General features: G+C 42.2%; 1 protein-coding gene across 4 annotated transcripts in view; it reads right to left on the reverse strand.

The window, feature by feature from the left end:
- Positions 1 to 351: 351 nt before the first annotated feature.
- The window catches only part of SDK1 (sidekick cell adhesion molecule 1), a 640,423-nt gene continuing 620,928 nt past the window's right edge, over positions 352 to 19,846 (reverse strand). For all 4 annotated transcript variants that reach the window (XM_067550834.1, XM_067550832.1, XM_067550831.1 and 1 more), the window contains 4 exons: positions 18,470 to 18,607; positions 14,906 to 15,026; positions 14,383 to 14,512; positions 352 to 8,016 (listed from right to left, as the gene is read on the reverse strand). In XM_067550834.1, coding sequence (XP_067406935.1) covers positions 7,744 to 8,016; positions 14,383 to 14,512; positions 14,906 to 15,026; positions 18,470 to 18,607 — 662 coding nt within the window. In that variant the 3' untranslated portion in view covers positions 352 to 7,743. The remainder of the gene's footprint in view (positions 8,017 to 14,382; positions 14,513 to 14,905; positions 15,027 to 18,469; positions 18,608 to 19,846) is intronic.

A 19,846-nucleotide genomic window follows, 5' to 3' on the forward strand; every position in this document is an offset into this window, starting at 1 on the left:
TGCCATTTGGCTTTCCATTTCCTGAATGCTCCCTCCACCCTCAATATTCAGAATCTGGAGGAAATTTATTACCAGGTAACAAGAACAATTTAAGGTTGATCAAATTTTGGGTCTAAACTACTTGAAGAATCATTTTAACTGAAAAACAGCAGGGGATTATAAGATTTTACAGTCTAGAACTAACAGTTTGTGATTTCACCCATGTTAGATTTTCACTTGTCCTGAGCTGCTAAACCAAGAGGGCACTGGCAAAGCACAGAGAAATCTCACCAAGCCAAAAATAACTGACAGCTTGCAAATATTTTTTAAAAATAAATGTACCAAGGACACTCACATTCAAAAAAAGGGTTCTTTTAATCAGAACAATTTTGCAAAAGAAGTCATGTTTTCATATAAAAGTGGGGAATGGTGGGAGTGAGGCTAAAAACAGCTGTGGAACAAAAAACAGGTAAAATCCTGAAGAAATTCCCAAAGTAAGAGCAGGACCCAATTACCACAGTACAGTAAAAAGAGACTAATTCTTAAAACAAGCCGTGAAACATAGGTTCTACCTCCTAAACTGACAACAGACACATCAAAAGACAATCTCCGTTTGAAGATTAACAAGTGTGTGGCTACAAACTCAATGTACAGTTTTCTTGCGCCTTTCTGCAACCTGAGACCTCACACTGTACAGACAGATCACAGCACTGCCCGCTATTCACAGGGTTAACATATACAGTACGATAGAACTAGTGCAAACATACCATACCCCCATACCTGCAAGGCGTCACCTGTCACAGTATTAGAAAGAAATCCGTTCCAGATGTGGTTTAGATGCCTGCAGGTAGATCTGCTCTGCACACTAAGCCTGGGTCTGTGGGATTCCGGCTAGTGAACCTGGGGGTATGTCTACACTGCAATTACACACTGATGGCTGGCTCATGTCAGCTGACTTGGGCTCACGATAGTTGGGCTACGGGCACTGTTTAATTGTGGTATAGATGTTCAGATTCGGGCTGGAGCCTGCAAGGCTGGGGATGGGGAGGGGCAGAGTCCCAGAGCCCGGGCTCCAGCCTAATCTTGAACATCTACACCAATTTTACAGCCCCACAGCCCAAGCCCATGGGCCCGAGTCAGCTAACACAGGCCATCCACAGACGTATAACTGCAGTGTAGACATACCAAGTGTTTGCAAGCCCATGCTTCAGCATCCACACTGCATTGCAAAACTGGGTTTACAATTGCTGAACCTGGGTCTCACAGCCATGGTAACACATCCATATTACACTACTCAGACCTTCTGACTTGGGTCTGTGGCTTGACCTGCGTAGACACTGTAAAATGAATGGGCTTGGACCTGAATGACTGTGGGACTTGGACTCTGACCCACCCCCCCGCAACTGGGTACAAGGACCTGGGTCCTGAGTTCTTGCTGACCTGAGTCAGACTGATTTGTGGGTGGACAGAAGGGAGGGACTTGGGCTCAAACCTGAGTCAGAGCCTGGGCTTATTGTGCTGAGCAGACATTACACTAGAGAAACAGATATGCATGGAGGCTACCTTTGATATAAAACGCCGCAATCCTGCTTCAGTTCTTCAAATCCAAGGATGTAAACACCAAGATCAATGATCAAATATAACTGTGTTGAAAATCATGATTCTCCTAACAAGTCATGACTAACCTCAAGGAACCAGCCACTACTAAAAGGTGCCCGTGGCAGCTCTGAGGCGATAATAATTCTGGGTCAGATCCTGAAACTTACATCACAAATTCTTATATGGAAGGTCTTTGACTAATTCTGTCTGATCCAATCCACTCCTCGTTCATCAGTGCCATGCATAGTGAATGTGCTTATCAGTGTGGGCACTCTACTATCAGTAACTGGAAAGCAAACCAAGCTTGTTTGACTTTTGGGAGAGGGGATGAGGGATATCTACAAGACAAAGAACCTTTCTGAGTGTTACGGCAATTTTCAGATTCAGCCACACAGGCCCATGCACCTCTCTATCACTATCATTTTTCATCCTCTGGCGTAACTCACACACATCTCCAAACTTGGTGGATGACTTTCTGCAGCGGGAATGTTTCAGTGGATGTTACTACCATACAACCAATTTAATCAGTGGCTTTTGTGTACACAAAACACCACCACCTCTACACCCCAAATGAGCTTCAGTTACATTACTGTGTCTTTGATCATGATGCACGGACATGACACACTCCAACGGCTATACAAAAAAATCCTAGGAAGAATATATAACTCATTTAACTGGAAACTGGCAAACACTGAGGTTTGACTGCCAGTCTGTACTCAACACAAGGCGCCTACTAGCAACTAGTTTTTTGGTGGCCTTTCTTCTCCATAGATCATTCATTAATGCACACACCCTCTGCTGGCTATTTATGGAGGAGCTCCCAGAAAGCAAGCAGTACCCTTAATCACATGCGTGCTCTCTCTCTTGTACAGCCCTAGTTTTCAGGACTCAGTTCATTTCTTGTAGCCCTGTCAAAGCAATTTATTTTCATATCCTGATAATTTCATTTTCTGCAATCAGAGAACATATCTCAGACTGAATATTTTGATTATGAGGCTTATGAAGAGTAAAACGAGAAAACAGCTGTGCTATGTATGCACAAAAAAAAATACCTCTACTTCCTGTCTGAAGAGCATCTTGTAGCCTTTTGTGTAAGCCATGGATTTCTTGAGGGAAGCAATGATAAAGACAGTAAGTGCAGCCTCACATATAAGAGCCAAAGTCAGGCCCTTGTTCTGACCAAATACCGCAGCAGTTTCAGATGTTAACCTGGAAGTATGGAATCAAAGGAGATCTCAGCCAACCTGGAAATTGTCAGTGAAAGGCAAAACATTTCCCACTGCATAAACAACCAGCTTCCTTTTTCAAAAATTCCTTCTTCTCTACAGTGCCAGTGATTCCTTCCAAAAGCAAGATTGCAAACCAGATTGTGATTCCTTTAGTGCATGTAGATGGAACTTTTCACTCGCCTCTACCTGTACCTCCCCACACACTGTTCTACAGTGTTTCCAACTGGCAACTGCTGCCCATGAAGAAAAAAATAAGAGACTGTCATTGATTAAAGTGAAGCAGTGCCCTCACCTGTCTCTTATTAGCACTGCAGTATAGCACATGATATCTCCAATTGGCAGGAATTAGGGTTGATACACCGTTGTATGCAATGTAGTCATAGCCAGGTCTGTCCCAGAATATTAGAGAGACAAGGTGGATGAGGTAATCCCTTTTTATTGGACCAACTTCTGTTGGTGAAAGAGACAAGCTTTTGAGCCACAGAGAGCTCTTCTTCAGGTCTGGGAAAGGTACTCACCACATTTTGTGATAGGCATGTGTAGGATCCATGGATCTTAAAAGGTGTGTTGTGGGGAGTGTTGATCATTGTGGCAGAGGAGATACAGCTGCAGATTTTGCATCTGTTGTTCTGGCAAGATCTGGTGCTGCTCTGAGTTGGTGTGTCCTGGTTTGTGGGGAGCTTGCTTCTGATGATGAGCTTGAAGGGAGGGGGGGCTGTTTGAAGAGTCTACCTTGAATAATCTCCTACAATATGTGCTAATTACTTATGCTAAACAATCTGTTCCACCTCACATTTTGCTGCGATGCTGGGAGTAACCCTTTCCTAGACCTGAACTGTGTGTGGCTTGAAAGCTTGTCTCTCTCACCAACAGAAATTGGTCCAATAAAAGATATTACCTCACCCACTTTGTCTCTTGGTTGATACATTAAACAGAGATCATGTAGAGCATTTCAAAAGAGTGAGTGAATGATTGAAGCTTGGTAAGGGACAGAGTTGTTTATAAAACAGAATCAGAGGTTAAGAAAAATACATACTTAGAATTATGCAGAATGATACAAAAGATTTGTAGAAAGGTTTTAACCTGTATGAGTTTTACCAACAGGAAAACTTGAGATTCAGGATATATGCGCACATGGAAGGGTTCTGATGACACTGACTGAGTGATTTGAGGTGTCAGCTGATCCCAGAGACGGGTGCGTAGTATTGTGCACTATTTTCCTGTGTGAGGTTTGATATATTTGAAGGCTATCACAAGAAAAATATGTTTCCATTAAAATCATATCCAACATGTCCCTCTGTGCTTCTGCATGGACTTCTGAATTATGCTGTTTTTGATTTTTAATAGATCTATGGGGGAGGGAGGGAGCAAAAGAGCTAAGCTAGATGTTTTTATATGTAAGTTTTGAATTAAGATTGTTCTGAACAGTGAGATGGTAGAAGGTGAGTGTGATGGGAAGAAGGATTTTGACATAACAGCTAACTCAACCGATAAAGCACATTAGTTCATTTGCATACTCAGGTCTTATTGGCTAAAATGTAGAAAGATGTCTTGAGTTTTCCTCTTACTTTAAAAGCTATGTTCCAAGGTTCTGCTTCCCAAAGATCACAGCTTTGAAACAGGGCTTTATTCCTAACTGGTGGGATGCGTCTTGCCAGATATGGCAATTTACCTTAAATCCCAGATAAATAAAACCCAAATATTAATCATATTTTTACAACTACAGAATACTAATAGCAACTGATGGGAGCTTCAGCTTTATCATGTGTTTAACTATGATACATGATAGTAGGAGGGGTAATGCATGTTATATTGCCATTTGCTAAGGATAACTAATGCCATGCACTTCCACTCTCTATGGATAGGGTAACCGCAACGAATGCACAGATGTGGAGATGGAGTGCAGAGCAGAACTGAGTAGAAGTTACTCTGTTAATGTCAACAGGTCCTAAAAGAATCACACTTGACATTTTTATTTGGGAGACAAAGAGAGGGAGAGAGCTCTCCTGCAGCCAATTCTTTAGGCCTTCAACAAACTCAACAAAATTCCTGACAGTTATCTGCAGAAGGGTCTAAGGAAGGAGGAATATTCCCTTCACCTCACTCTATAAAGTTCTTGATGTTTCTCTCTTCAAGCCACAGGGGAATGAATGGTGGCCATTAAGGTTCATTTCCTTTATCATGCACTTGGCACTAGCTGTTTGCTCAGTGAGAATGGAAGTTGGGATACAAACCAATGTGGTGGTAGCACTATTCCAGGAAGTGCTCTATCATGTGCTACATTCAGACCTGGTGTTGTCATCAGGGGAGGTGAATCTGCTTAAACTAAGCCTGATTTTGGACCTAATCCTTTCCAGGTTTGGATCTAAGCCCTTCCAATCCATGTATTTTACCAGAAAGGGCCTTGAAATAATGCTTCCAGTAACATCTTCCCTCAAATTACTAAAATTTCAGTTACTAAAATTTCAACACTGCCAGGGCAGCTACATTGTAGAAACAATTCTGTACAAAAGAAAAACAGATCTAAAAATAGACAGACACAAGGAATAATAAGGCTTAAACCAAAAAATAAAAAATAAAATAAAAATCAAACCACAGGAAATAATGAGGCTATTAAAAAAATCAAACCAAAAACCCCACTCATGTAATTTTCCCCAAACAAAAGAAAAATTCAAATAATTGATTGCAAACAAATTCTTTTCAGTTAATTAATTAAAGCAATGTCCATATGGCTTAAGAGAACAGTCAAAGTGCACAGAAAGGCAGCGGTTTCTTTCCATGTTCTCCATTTCTACATTCATCTTCAGAGTAATTTCCAGTTGTCTCCTGTGGAGCCTCATGTACAAGCAGTCCTGCAAGATGGGGATGCTCCTTTCTTCCTGGGCCATGACTTGAGCACATGATTCTCCAAGACTCTTTCCATCCCATGAACTGCAGATAGTTACCTCAACTTCAAAAGCCTTTGAACTCATTCTCTGGAGTTTTCGGTTTGGAATTGCTTTCTTTTCTGGAGAGTTTGGAAAGGAACCTAACTCCAATGCCAAGGCTACACAGAGTATGCACCTAGAGCTGCCGTGCCCGGGGGAAGTACTGAAAGATAAAGCAGCGCTAAGGTCGCCTACCTTGAGCAGACACCAAAAAGTAACAGCTGTGCTGAGGTTGTGGTTGCACCACACCTGTCCAGAAGAAGCACCAATGCCTGAACGGTTTCTCTTTTGCCCCAGAGGCACCGGCGTGTAACAGCAGTGATAACACAATGACTGTTTCAAATCTGCCCTGGAGGCCGTTGGCAGGGAGCAGCAGTGACAATGCCAAAGCTGTTCCACCTCTGCTGAGAGGACGTGGACAAAGAGCAACAATAATGCTGAGGCTGTTCCACACCCACCCCAAGGGATCATGAAGAAGTTGCAGTAGTGCCAGTTTTCATGGCTGTTCCCCACACAGACGCATCTGGGGGGAACTGCCAGACGGCAGCAGTGCCAAGGACATGATTACTCCACAATAACTTTTTCAAACACCTCATGTAGAAATGGTGTCACAGGACTGTTGATAGGTCCAAAAGCTGGACTGGGATTCTTTAAACCACTGACAGCTTCCCCTTGAAAAAAAAAATTGCCGATAAACACAACAGACTTGGGTAAAAGGCTGCAGCTCTGTGGGTCAAAAATAGGGCAGTACAAAATGAACAGAATACAACAAAAATCTCTCATTGCTAAAGGCTGGAGGTTTGGTGCACAGAGCGAGCCTGTAAATGTGCATGAGGTAATTCGCAACCCTAAAGTTTGAAAACCTGTTTAACTTTATTTGGAGACACTTTGTTGCTTCTCTCATGTACAAAGCTGCAACAATCAATAAAAGGCACCCGTGGACACCAAAACTCACCCCTTCATGTGATGTGTCTTTGTATTAAAGCATAAGATAAAAATCTAACAGATCCAGTTAACAACATGTACTTTTTACAGAGCAGTGTGCAGTGCTGAAGAATCAAGTCTGAGTGGCATGGAGGGGAGGAAGGCATTTGGCTTCTATTGACAAGGAAGGACAACTAAAATCACTGAAAACCAACCGATCAATTAGCAGGTTCCTCAGTTTGTAACTGTCACCTTAATTCAAATTTTCCTCTTCTTGCTGTTTTTTCCTTTCAAATTTACAATTGAAATGGCACATGCAGTCTACCAAAGGAGAGTTAGATTCACACCGAGAACAAACTGTCTCACATCAGAATAGCTTCCTAGCTACTTCACCCATTGCCATCTACAGCGCTTTCAAGCTGTCTCATCTTAGAGAAGCCCAGGAGTGAGAATATTTTAGGAATTCAAAAACCCTGTCTGAGCAGGTAAAATATTCATTCTCAGAAACACTGGTAGCAAGCCCACCAGGAGAAGTGATACCACTGCAAACTAATCAATGGGTTTCTGAAGTGGAGGCGGAATGGTGATAAGGAGCAGGGGAAGGAATGTTCGTAGCTTTTTATGTAAAACACTCTCCCCTTTTAAATATTCCTACTTGATCCTGATGAGAGTGGAGGGGAAAAAGAGTTTGGGAGGTTTCCTTTGTTTTCTCCTCAAATTACATCACAAAGTCGCCCATTGGATCAAGGCAATTCACCTCCTTGGTTGGAAAGAGGGAAAGAAGATGGGAGCTGCTTCCTGAAGCAGTGTTATAAAAGTGGTTAAACCCGTCCCCCTTCTACTCACAAGTGGTTAAAATTGTAACTTTTCAGAACTTTGTTTTAAACAAAAGTTTAGCTAGTTCAGCTCCATGTTTTAAGAGTTGATTGTCTTCAGAAAAATAGACTCATTCACGTTCACATCTGTTCTACCCTGAAAGAGAAATATACCCACAGTTCATTGCACCAATCACACACACAGTCACTGTGATAGGTCATCCTGATCTCCGCAGGAGTTTCAGTTGTGCTGTCACCTCCCTCCTGGTGTCAGACAAAGGAGGAGAACCCTGTCACTGGAGTCTGTGAGCCGGGAGCAGGCTGTCCTGTTGGGGTGTACACCCCACCTGAGCTCTGCGTTGTGATGACAGTCTGGAAATAGGCTTCTGTCTCACTCGCTGCGCACTCTTCGTACCTGTAGGATATTGGGTGCTTCACACCCTTCTGCTGACGCTTCCAAGAATTGTAGTATGTGGGGTCACTCATGTAATGGTTCACAAAGGAGTGCTTTGGCAACTCATCTTCGTAATCTGAGTCACTGGCCTGCAACATTAGGGAGAAAACAGCCATTGGCATCCATGACTTAGTAAGGAACGGGCTAATACAGATTACACAAAATAAACAGAACCTGATACAAGGCTGTATTTTTAGGATAGACAGGTGCTCCGTCTAAGGGTAGCACATGTAGAAAGGCATTGTGCTTTGATTTAGCCCAGCTCTGTGACAACAGAATTGGGCTGCTAAAGAGAAAGCCCCTGCAAGGAACCTTTGCTGTAGGAGACACTGAGATCTACCACGGTTCACTGGGAGTACTGCTGTAGGAGTAACAAGCTACATTTCAGTAGAAGATGAAAGGGAATGTACAGATGTCACAGTGGAATAAAATGCCTTCAATCATTTCATCGAAACACTCGCTGTTTCAATTTTAAGACAAGTGAAATCTTAATAAATGCTGAGCAAAAAACGTTTCTCTGTATCTATCATATTTCAATATGTAGGAAAATATGTCCATCAAATCCCCTGACTCTAGCCACATTTGCTGTCCAGTGCTAACACTGAGCATGTCACTGGGTTTTGCTTGCAAGCCCCTCTGATGTTTTAAATTAGCTACGTTGTTACAAAGGAAATTAAGCAAAATCACGTTTGATTTTGAGCACAGAACAATGGCCTTTATGTTCCAACTGAGTTTGTTTTACAAGATTAGCAGTACTGAAAGTAACTTGAGCGCCAGGCCTGGAGGAAAGCATTTCCAAAGTGGTGGAGTTGCTTTCCGGGGGTGGTCTGTGTGTTGAGACAGAATCCTATTCCATCAAACAATTGTGCAAGGTGGCTGGCCAGCTAAGGAGCACCCACCACCAGTTTGCTGAAGTCTGGAAGCTCCTTTAGGTGTAATCAAACAAGTTTTGTAGGTCTGCCCCAGCAGATAGAACCTCAACTGGTTTGTAGATCTTATCAGAACATGGAGACCAAAGCACCTTTTAACACTCCCCAAAGAACAATTATCAGATGCCCTGTAAACTATTGATAAAAAAGGATGTCGCATCCTTCATTCTATTCCTTTGTAAGTATGTCTGCACCTATGCACCTCGTAAATTCAATGCCCATTTTTTCCCAACAGCAGTGTGTACACAGGTCTGAGGGCTTTTAACTACTGTGTCATGAAAATCTGTGCAGAGAAACCTTTTATAACAGAGTAGCCTTTTCTACACCAGGGAAATTTTGCAAAAACATTTCTACTGCTGTTAACAGTGGGTTGCCAATACAGAGTTATTTATTAGTTTTATTATTTATTTATTTCAATTTGAATAATAAAATAGATGCCTACACAAATCTCTAGGCATCTTGACACATAATTAATAATTACAACAAAACAAAACCCGGCAGCATTAAATAATTTCTCTAAAAGGAACTCAGCCAGCCTGCTACCTATAAAAATGCTCCTTTCCACCCTGTCATCATCCTGGGAAGCAAACTCTCAGCCCTGTCCAAAAACCCTGTTGAACAGATGTCTATTGTAGCATGCCTGGAACGTCACCAAATTTGGCTATTTCTGATCTAAGGGGAGTTCCAGATTCTTATAACACATGGATCCATCTGAAGTGCTGCTGCTGACTGTAGCTATGGCAGTATTGTAGGGAGAGAGAGGCAATCTCCCAGGCAGGCTGGTCCCCTAAACATTTAGGTAACTAACACCTTAAACTCTCTCTGGAAACCAATAGGCAGCTAGTGCAGATCCTGGAGCATTGGTATCACATGCTCCCAGCAAGATGCCCTGCTCAGAAAGCGAGCCATTACATTCTGCAGCACCTTCAGTCTTTGAATGGTTTTAAGGTGTAGTTCCATGTACAGCACATTGTAAAAATCTAATTCTGGGGCAACAAAAATATGGATAATAGTGGGAAAGTCCATATCTGAAAGGAAATGTGGCAACCTCCAGGCCAGATGTAGATGATACAAGTGTCATAGGGTATGTTTACACTGCAATAAAACACCTGTACTGGCGCATGTCAGCTGATTTGGGCTCACGGGGCTCAGGCTATGGGGCTATAAAATTGCAGTGTAGACAGTTGAGCTTGGACTGGAGCCAGGCTCTCGGACTCTCCCCCCTTGCCAAAACTATTTGGTGAACTTGTGTCAAATTTGTGAATAATTTTGGGTTGACTAAAACAGCATTTTTCAGTGAACAAACTATTTATCCAAAACAATTCTCCCAGCTCTAGTCCCGGGTCTCTCTCTTTGCTGGCAAAACCAGGAAAAATCAAGGTATATTTCCCCCACTGCCTCCCATTATAACCCAGATTGCTGATACGACAGGATTATTTTGTGCAATGGATATATTATTTGTAATGATTCAGAACTATTGACTACATGGAAATGCTGCAGGGTTTTTTATTATTATTTGTTTTCGCTGTTGTATGCAGCCATTTACCATGATTATGGGATTGTTACCTAGGAAACTATGGCAGACTAGAATTTGAGTGGATGTGATTGTCAGTTTCTAATCTGACAGCAAAGGTGCGTGGATGCCATTGAAGCAACAAATAAAGAAAATGCCTGACAATTTAAGTCTTTTATTGGTAAGATGAAAGACGCAAATGCTATTTAAGAGAAAAATGAGCGACTAGTGGGTTGGTTTAATCGGCAGGCCAGTCTCATGGGAATTTGAAAATAGTTCTGGTTGTCAAATTTCTTAAAAAGTGATTGGAGGAGAAGTGTTCACGTACATGCTCGTTTATAACCAACAATGTAGAGAACAGCAGCTCTTGCCAAGGACTGCAGTAGAAATAGGAGCAGACTAGCTGGCAGACTGCACCAGTACAGGCATGGCTGATGATATTTTCCCTGTGACATCTACTTTTCTTCATCTCATTGCTGAGTGACAGTATCAGGGCCAGTCATCACTTTCCCCTGCCAGTGCAATAACTTGCTGCACCCCATTGGTCGAAATGAGTCAGCCAGTAGGAGAGTGAGGAGTAAAAGAGAGGACAAAGAAATAGACATGGAAAGAGATTTCCATGGACACTAAGATATCTGTTCCCTCTTAGGGTACATCTACACTAGGAGCTAGGGGTGTGATTCCCAGCTGGCGTAGACATACTCACACTAGCTCTTATTGACCTGGGGTGCTAAAAACAGTAGTGGAGCAGCAGTAGCATGGGTAGCAGCAGTGGCGGAATGAGCTAGCTGCCCTGAGCACAAACCCACTTGAAACTCGTGAGCACACTCTTTGGACAGCTAGCTCACGCTGCTATTTTTAGTGTGCTAGCTTGATGAGAGTTAGCGAACTGATGTCTGTGTGAGCTGGAAATAGTGAGTAGTGAAGGTGAAGCCTTTGAGAGAGCTAGGTATTAATAATGATGATTATTAGTGTGCCATCTAAAGCGGGTTTTCACAGGTACCATCTTCATCAAAATCAATGGGAGAATTGTATTGGAAACTAATTCCTGCTCAATAATGAATTATAAGTGAAAAGTATTATAACATATTCATACAGAGCTGAGAAATTACACTTCAGCTTCAGAACATAGAGCATCAACATACTATTGTAAATGCTAGCATTCAGCCTGGCCAGATACTATGTTGCAATTGTGGAAGCATCAGATTCTGGCGAAACCCTTTAGGAAATGACAGAACACGCCCCCCCTTGCCAAAAAACAAAAAACCCACAAAAGAACCCCAACCAACCTTCCGAACCCCCCAAAATGATGAGTCCTCTTCTAGCTGGGTGAAAGGTGAGCTGTGCCAATCAACTACTCTAAGCATGGGCCTCAGAACTTCTGGAAGGTATCTGCACAGAGCTAACATGTTTGAACTTGTATCTAAGAGCTCTGGCCCTTATCCTCTTATTACTTTACTGCCCCATCTACTGTAGATGCCAATTAAACCATTTCCATCTCTCTGTAACACTGCAAATGGTTGGTTTCCAGGATTTGGGATGTATGTTAGTCTTTTTATATTTGCATATTAGAATGCTGTATATTTTTCCCTCGTTTTCTTTCCTGCTCTCCTCTTTCCCTGAGAGGCTCAGAGGCAGGGCTCCCAAACAGCTGTGTTGTGTTGCAACTGTAGTGAATCAGTCCATGAGTCTCTTACGATGGACTTGTTCACATTTCAGTAACCTCATGGGACATGCAGGAAGCTGATTTCCCTCTCACCCCCTCCAAATCTTGGCACCTCTGGCTAAAAGGATATGGAAAAATTCAACAAGCTGACATCTGGGCTGAAAGCAAAATGCACAATTTTGGCCTCAGCTGGCCAAATGCACACTGTATGAAGTGGAGTCCAAAAGACATACAAAGAGGCATCAGAGGAAAACAGCATCAGAACACCCCCTACTGCAAAGGACATAACATCTGCAGAGCCCTCATGGAAATGAGTTATCTGTATCATGGAAAACATCTCTTTTTGCTAAAGATGACAGAAAGGCAGAAATCCTGAGAAAATAGAGCTTGTCTCCTAAGAAATCCTGTGAGAAACTAAACAGAACAGAAACTAAAAGAACAGAAAGCACAAGACAGGAAAAGATAAAAGATATTCAAATTCTGTAAGATAGAAGTGGTCAACCCACCCAAACTAAACAGCATTTCCAGGCATATCAAAAGACAGCATCCCCTACTGATACCTCTGCTGGGAGTCCATTAACATGTCATGTCTAAAAGCACTCCCCATGAAAAACAAGCAAGCATCAAAGACACTATATAGAAGGGCTGCATATCTAAGCCCCAAGGAAAAATGGATGGCACATTTTGTTTGCATAGAAACATGCACAGAAAGGCTACAGTCCTGATTGGGGCCTCAAGATTCTACTGCAACACAGAGGAAACAGCATGGTTAAAATTCACTTTCCTCTGTCTATGCTGTGTAAACAGTGCCCACATATATATATGGCAGAAATGACGACGTGAGACGGTTTTTGTGCACTATCAGGAAATAACATATTGGACATTGAAATCAATGTCTGAATGTACCAGTGCTAAATTCATAATCATGCTCACCAAACCATATTAATGACAGGTTTCATGATGGGTTGTTACAGGACATGACCATAGACATCATGGATTTAATCTGTAGGTAATGTGTGTAAATTACAAAGAGAGCATCTTGAATTACAACAAGGAATGCTGATTGCATGGAGAGTTGGTCACAGGGCAACGTAAAATGGTCAGGCTGTCCAGGGTAAATAACAAGAGGTCAGAGCCAGGAAACCAGCAAGAAAAAAAAGCAGCTGTAGCTGCAGGTACAGAGAAGCTGCAGATTAAAACTGTCATCTACTTTCTCCATTTGCTGCTTTTGGTTTATTCTTGCTGGAAGGGTCAGATTTAAAATATTTTGGCCCACTTCTTGCCTCTTGTGCCGTCAGCTCTGATTCATCAAGATTTCAGTTGACAGTACCCAATTTTAGAGACAAATGTACCTTTCTGTACATTCCTCACTGCCAGTTTTAAAGCCTGTTTTTTAACTCAAGGCTGCTGCTGAGCTTATACAGACTACGAGCACTTCATATCTTCATAAAGAGAATGTGAGACAGAAAAGAGATGACTGTCAAATGCACAGCAATAGCACATAGTACCATTTTCCTTACAGAACACAATCTAACAGCAAATAGAAAGGAAGGCAGAGTAGCCCTGTGGTTAGAGTTTAGGACAGGGAATCAGAAAACCTGTATTCTGGCTCTAACAATGATTTGCTACGTGATCTTGGGGCAAATCATACTTACCCAACTCACAAAGGGGTTGTGAGCTTAATCACAACGAACATTTGTAAAATGCTTAGAGATCCTTGAACAGAAGGTGCCATAGAATTTTTACAAATAAAAATTTGTGGAACCTCAGTGGCGCTTGGAACTGCCTATCAGCTATGAAAGATACTGTCAAATTCCAAATCATCTCCCATATTTGGGTCAGTTCAATGATGTGATACTCATTTCTGAGTAAATCTCAGCTCAGACGGTAGAGGCAGGGAGCTGGTTATGTCCTGACTTCTCACAGCATGTGCTTTACAGCTCTCTTTCCAGGAGCTTTAGGGTGATAACATTGAAGAGAGAGAAGGAAATGCCTAACCAGTGAGGCCGATGGTTTGCATTGGCCTTTTATTAATAATATTGGGAAATTCTGAAACATCTGATATGACCAGTGCCCAAGTTTGTTGTGGTTGGCACCTGCTCATTATTCTCACCATGGCATTCCAGTTTTAAAGACAGACGCTATTCTAGATGGGAGAGGCCATGAGACACTAATGTTTGAGCACCCCAAAGTGCTGAGCCTGAATGTGAAAAACTGATGAAAAAGTAGCATAATGCAGGTATGGAAATCTGATTCCAGAGAGCCTGCTGCATGCCGTGAGGAGATGAGTGAGTCCAGTGACCCTGGCACTGTCTGATGGGAGGGGAGGCGAGGGGGGTGTACTCACCTCTGATTCTGACACTTCCATAGGCTTCTCATTGAGGGCCACACTCTCAGTCAGCACTGTTCCATTGTACTTGTTGCAGATATCCTCATCTGAGTAGTGCAGCCCACCGGGGCTTGGGCGAGGAGGGGACCTTGGTGGAAATCAGGAGAAAGTGTATGGCACATTATATAATGGGTACATTACATGTTTTACAATCCTTTTCATGCCTGGACACAATATGTCTACCAGTTCCCACCTTCCTCTGAACTCCAAAACTCAGTCACTTACCTCAACCCTGAAATGAAAAATTTACTGTCCCACTCCATATCTAGATCTCTTTAATCTTATATCATGACATCTACCATCAGGGGCTGATGTCACAATCAGAGGCAGAGGCTTAGATATTAGCCCACAGTCCTTACACTATCCTCCAAAAAGAGCTCCATCCCAAAATCCCCTTTGCTTGTCCAATGGCAGGTATGAAGCTACGCAAATAACTGAATGCTATGGCCAACACTGAGAAAAAGAGGCTCCCTAATCCTACCTTGTCCCATTCTTCTTGGAGAAAGTGTTCTTGACACTGAGATGTCGGCTGTTGAGCTCCAAGGCAGTGAAGCCTCCATTATCCAGTGTGACTGACTCTTCCACAATCGAGATGTTTTTACCTGGAGACAAACAATGAAACAATCAGCACTGCCCCAACCAACTACATGCAGAGTGATAACCTAAAGAACCACTACAAACAAGTGTCAAACCTCATCCTTCCTTTATGGCTACTTTTGTATCCTTGCTTTCTGTAATGGTCTCTCCCTTCTTTCTCAGTGGAAGAAGAGGAGTGGGAGAAAAAAGGGGATGGCCAGCAGTAGTCTGGGGACCAAGAAAAAGGATAAGAGAGAGAGACACTGACTGACTGGAACAGGGAAAAGGAAAGATAACATAAGAGGGAAGTGAGAAGGTGAAGACAAATGAGAAGAGAAAAATGTAAGAAAGGGCAGAGAAAGAGAGAAAGTCTGGGTGAAAGTGAAGGAGAAAGAGGATTTGGAGCTGCAATGGGAGAAGGTATGTAAATGAGAAATCACAGAAAAGGGGGAATCATAGAAATGTAGGGCTGGAAGAGACCTCAAGAAGTCCCCAAGTTCAGACCCTGTGCTGAGCCAGAACCAAGTAAATCTAGACCATCCCTGACAGGTGTTCTTAAATGATGGGGATTCTACAATCTCTTTTGGAGGCCTATTCCAGAGCTTAAAGACCATTACCTCTTGTCCTACCTTAAATGGACATGGAAAACAATTGATCACAGTCCTTATTTATAACAGCCCTTAACATATTTGAAGACTTTTATCAGATCCCCCCCACAATCTTCTTTTCTCAAAACTAAACATGACCAGTTTTTAAACCTTTCCTCAGAGATCAGCATTTCTAAATCTTTTATCATTTTTGTTACTCTTCTCTGGACTCTCTTTAATTTGTGCACATCTTTCCTGAAGTGTGGTGCTCACAACTGGACATACTATTCCAGCTGAGGCCTCTCCAGTGCCAAGTGCAACATGACAATTACCTTTTTTGTCTTACATACGACACTCCTGTTAATACATTCATGAATTATATTAGCCTATTTTGCAACTGCATTACATTGTTATTCATATTCAATTTGTGATCCATTATAACCCCATATCTGCTCTAGCAGTATTACCACCTACCCAGTTGTTCCCCATTTTGTAATTGTGCATTTGATTTTTCCTTCTTAAGTAAAGTACTTTGCACTTATCTTTATTGAATTCTATCTTGTTGAATTCAGACCAGTTCTGCAATTTATCAAGGTCATTTTGAATTCTAATCCTGTCATTCAAAGTGCTTGCATTCCATCCCAAATTGGTGTCATCTGCAAATTTTATAAGCATACGCTGCACTCCTTTATCCAACTCATTAATTAAAAATATTAAATAGTACCAGACTCAGTACTGACCCCTACAGGCCCCCACTAGGTACGACTCCCAGTTTGACAGCAAACCATTGATAATTGTTCTTTCAGGACATTTTTCAATCAATTGTGCACCCACCTCATAGTAAATTAATCTAAACTACATTTCATTAGTTCGCTTATCAGAATGTCACGTGAGACTGTGTCAAAAATATTACAAATCAACTACTGCTTCCCTCCTATCCACTGAAGGGAAGATTTCCCTGTCAAAGAAGGCAATTAGATTTGTTTGGCATGATTTATTCTTGACAATTCCATGCTGGGTATTCCTTATAATCCTATTATCCTCTCGGTGCTTACAAATCGATTGTTGAGTAATTTGTTCCAATATCTTTCCAGGTATCCAGGTTAGACTGAGTAGTCTATACTTCCTGGGGTCCTCTTTGTTCCCTTTTTTAAATACTGGCACTAAGTTTGCCCTTTTCTAGTCCTCTGGGATCTCGCCCATATTCCATGAGTTCTCAAAAATAATTGCTAACAGTTCCAAGATTGCTTCAGCTAATTCTTTAAGTACTCGAGGATGAATTTCATCAAGGCCTGCTGATTTGAATACATCTAATTTTTCTAAATATTCTTTAACCTTTTCTTTCCCTATTTTGGCTTCCGTTCCTTCCCCCTTCTTGTTAATATAAACTGTATTGACTATCTGGTCACCATTAACCTTTCTAGTGAGGACTGCAGCATTAATCATTTCAGCCTTCTTGATGTCATCAGTAATTAGCTCTCCTTCCCCACTAAGTAGAGGACCGATGCTTTCCTTTGTCTTTCTCTTCCTCCGAGTGTATTAAAGAACCTCTTCTATTTCCTTTTATGTCTCTTGCTAGTTGTAACTCATTTTGTGTCTTAGTCTTTCTCATCCCTACATGCTTGTGATACTTCTGTTCTTCTCCTTAGCAATTTGTCCACGTTCCCACTTTTTGTATGATTCCTTTGTGATTTTTAGGTCATTAAAGAGCTCTTGATGGAAGTAAAGAACAAAGACAAAAGCCTGGTGGGGGGAAGAGAGGGAAGACGCAGCAAGAGATTTTTTTCCTATGCTCATATTGTGTAATCTGAGCTCTGCTGATATCTTGGGCAGAGAGTCTCATATTGACAGTGTGCTGCACACAGGTATTTTAGCCTGAGCTTCAATTACAATGTTACATTAAGACTCAGCGTGAACATGGATATCAGAAGGTGCAGGTCAGAACTGTCTTTTCATGTCTGTCCTCCAATTGTAGAGCACAAGCAGAAAGATGAGAAATTTTCTATGTGCCATGCATAGGAATCTATAAAAGCATTAGCTTGGTAAAATACCATGGCATTCATACCTTTTAAATCCCATGGGAATACAATCTGATTTACTAACACTTGTTAGAAGTGAATTTATACAGAAAAAATAAATCTTTTCTTTGGGGCTGAACCACTGAATTGCCAGGGGAAGTGAGAGGCTCTTTCCATATCCCTGTATTCTATTAACGCATCAGAATCAGGAGAGCTAGGATTTCTACTGCCTGCTCCTGCTGATTAGCATCTGAGAGTTAACATAGTTCTTTCCTGGGTTTAGCTAAGTTATCAGACAAACATGCACAACAACAACATTTCCAGGACTCACTAAAGGGGGAAAAGGCAACTGTGATTTTAAAAGTGTCAGGGCCAGAGATCTGGGATTTGAAAGGAGAATATTTAAACATTTCTAGTGATGGACCAGCTGTTCCTGTTTTCTGTGAAGAAGGTGACTGTCAAAAAAATCATTCCTAAAGGCAAATTAAGAGGCCTGGGACTCAGATTATACTATGGTGCCTTAAAGTCCAGCAATTCAGGTCAGCCATGAGACTCCACTGCCATGAAAACTGTAGCACCTAAGGAATGGATGTAAGATATGGAGTACCCACATACAGCATTTATCACTGATGGGCTATGATCTACTCCCAGCATCATCTACACCCCACACAAGTATTTATACCGAGTGCATCCATGGAAAAGCAAAAGCCATGTCTACCAGATTAGAGATTAAAGAGATCTGATTGGTTGCTTCACCCAAAGAAGCACACAGAATGAGAGATTTCATGCTGCTGGAGTCACTGGTTCAAATGGAAAAGGCACATCCATGGCACGGGAGGGACTGGAACGGAGCTGCTATCTCACCTGTGCTGCAGTTCTTGTATTTCTTGCTCTGCCCATGCAGGACCAACGCAAACACCACTAGCAGGATGAGGATGAGACTAGACAGAGCCATCACTAGCAGGAACCACCACTCTTCATAGAAAGGGGTTTCCGTTTGGGCTACAGGGAGAACAAACAAAGGTTTAGGACTCCACCACCTAATAACGATTCCTACACCCTTAAGCGCCCTTAGCATCTCCCTGCCTTTTTCCCATTGAAATCTGTACCCAGGTTAGTGCTCAAGAAAGGGAGGGGCTAAAAGGTCGGGTTAGTGCTAGAGGAAGATACTGTGCCTATTTCTCCCCCATAGCGATTCCAATGTGCCCACGTCATCCTGACTTCTGATACTCCAGTCCTGGATCCAAAAAGAGCTCTGCAGACACACCTCAAATGTCACTTGACCTGGAAAGTTTGGCCTTCCCAGGACAGCATCCAGCAGCACTCACAAGAGATACAGTTGGTGCCAGTGGGTAATGTCTAAACACTCTCCAGTGCCAATGCACCTCAACCCAAACTTTCAATATCCCTGCTATTCTAGTCCTACCCCTTACCAGTTAACCCATCCTGACTAGCAGCACCCCTGATATTCAAAGAGTCGGGCTCTATTCCTCGCTCTGCTACAGATTCTATGTGACCCATCTTAACCCTTCCTATCCCCTGGTTTTCCCAGCTGCAAAATAGGTATAATGATATTTACTCTGCTTTATAAAGTGCTTTGAGATCCTTGGTGAAAAGTGCGAGCACTATTATTAATTATTATTATTCCTTTCCTGTCATCCCCTTTTTCAGAGCATCTCAGCCATGAGAGGCAGCATTCTCACTAGGACATAGACCAACAATTGTGCATAACTACATGGTAGTTAGTGGGATAGAGAAATACCTGCTAGAAACAGCTGATGTCAGGAAACCTATTTCACTTGGGACCAAAGCTATAGTTGAACCCAGGGCACTGAGCCGCACACCTCTCTGAGCTTTCTTACGGCTGTAAAAGTACTGTACTGCACAGATTCCCTGGATCTAAATTCAGCCATGTCACAAGCCAAATGATGTGGGTCCTGATTCATTCCAGGGCATTGGGAATTCTGTAGCAGTGGTTGCTATCTCCCTTCTGTTGGGAGGCCAGCATGGGCCAAAGCTGAAAAGGTAAGCAGTGCAGGCCAGGCTGGGGGTTGAATGAACATCTAGCTGTGCCAGCTAGGCTGACTAGCCTGTAATGCTTTACAGCTGTTAAGCCTGTCAGTCTCAATAGAAACTTCTTTCATTCACACTCCAATTTGAGATAAACATTAGAGCATCAAAAGGAAGTGAATTAAATAATTCTGCTCAAGTGGAGAACATACACACAGGAAACTTAAGGAG

Source organism: Emydura macquarii, unplaced genomic scaffold, assembly GCF_026122565.2.
Source record: "Emydura macquarii macquarii isolate MOO-44397 ecotype Brisbane River unplaced genomic scaffold, CSIRO-AGI_Emac_v2 contig_1348, whole genome shotgun sequence".
Lineage (NCBI taxonomy): Eukaryota > Metazoa > Chordata > Testudines > Chelidae > Emydura > Emydura macquarii.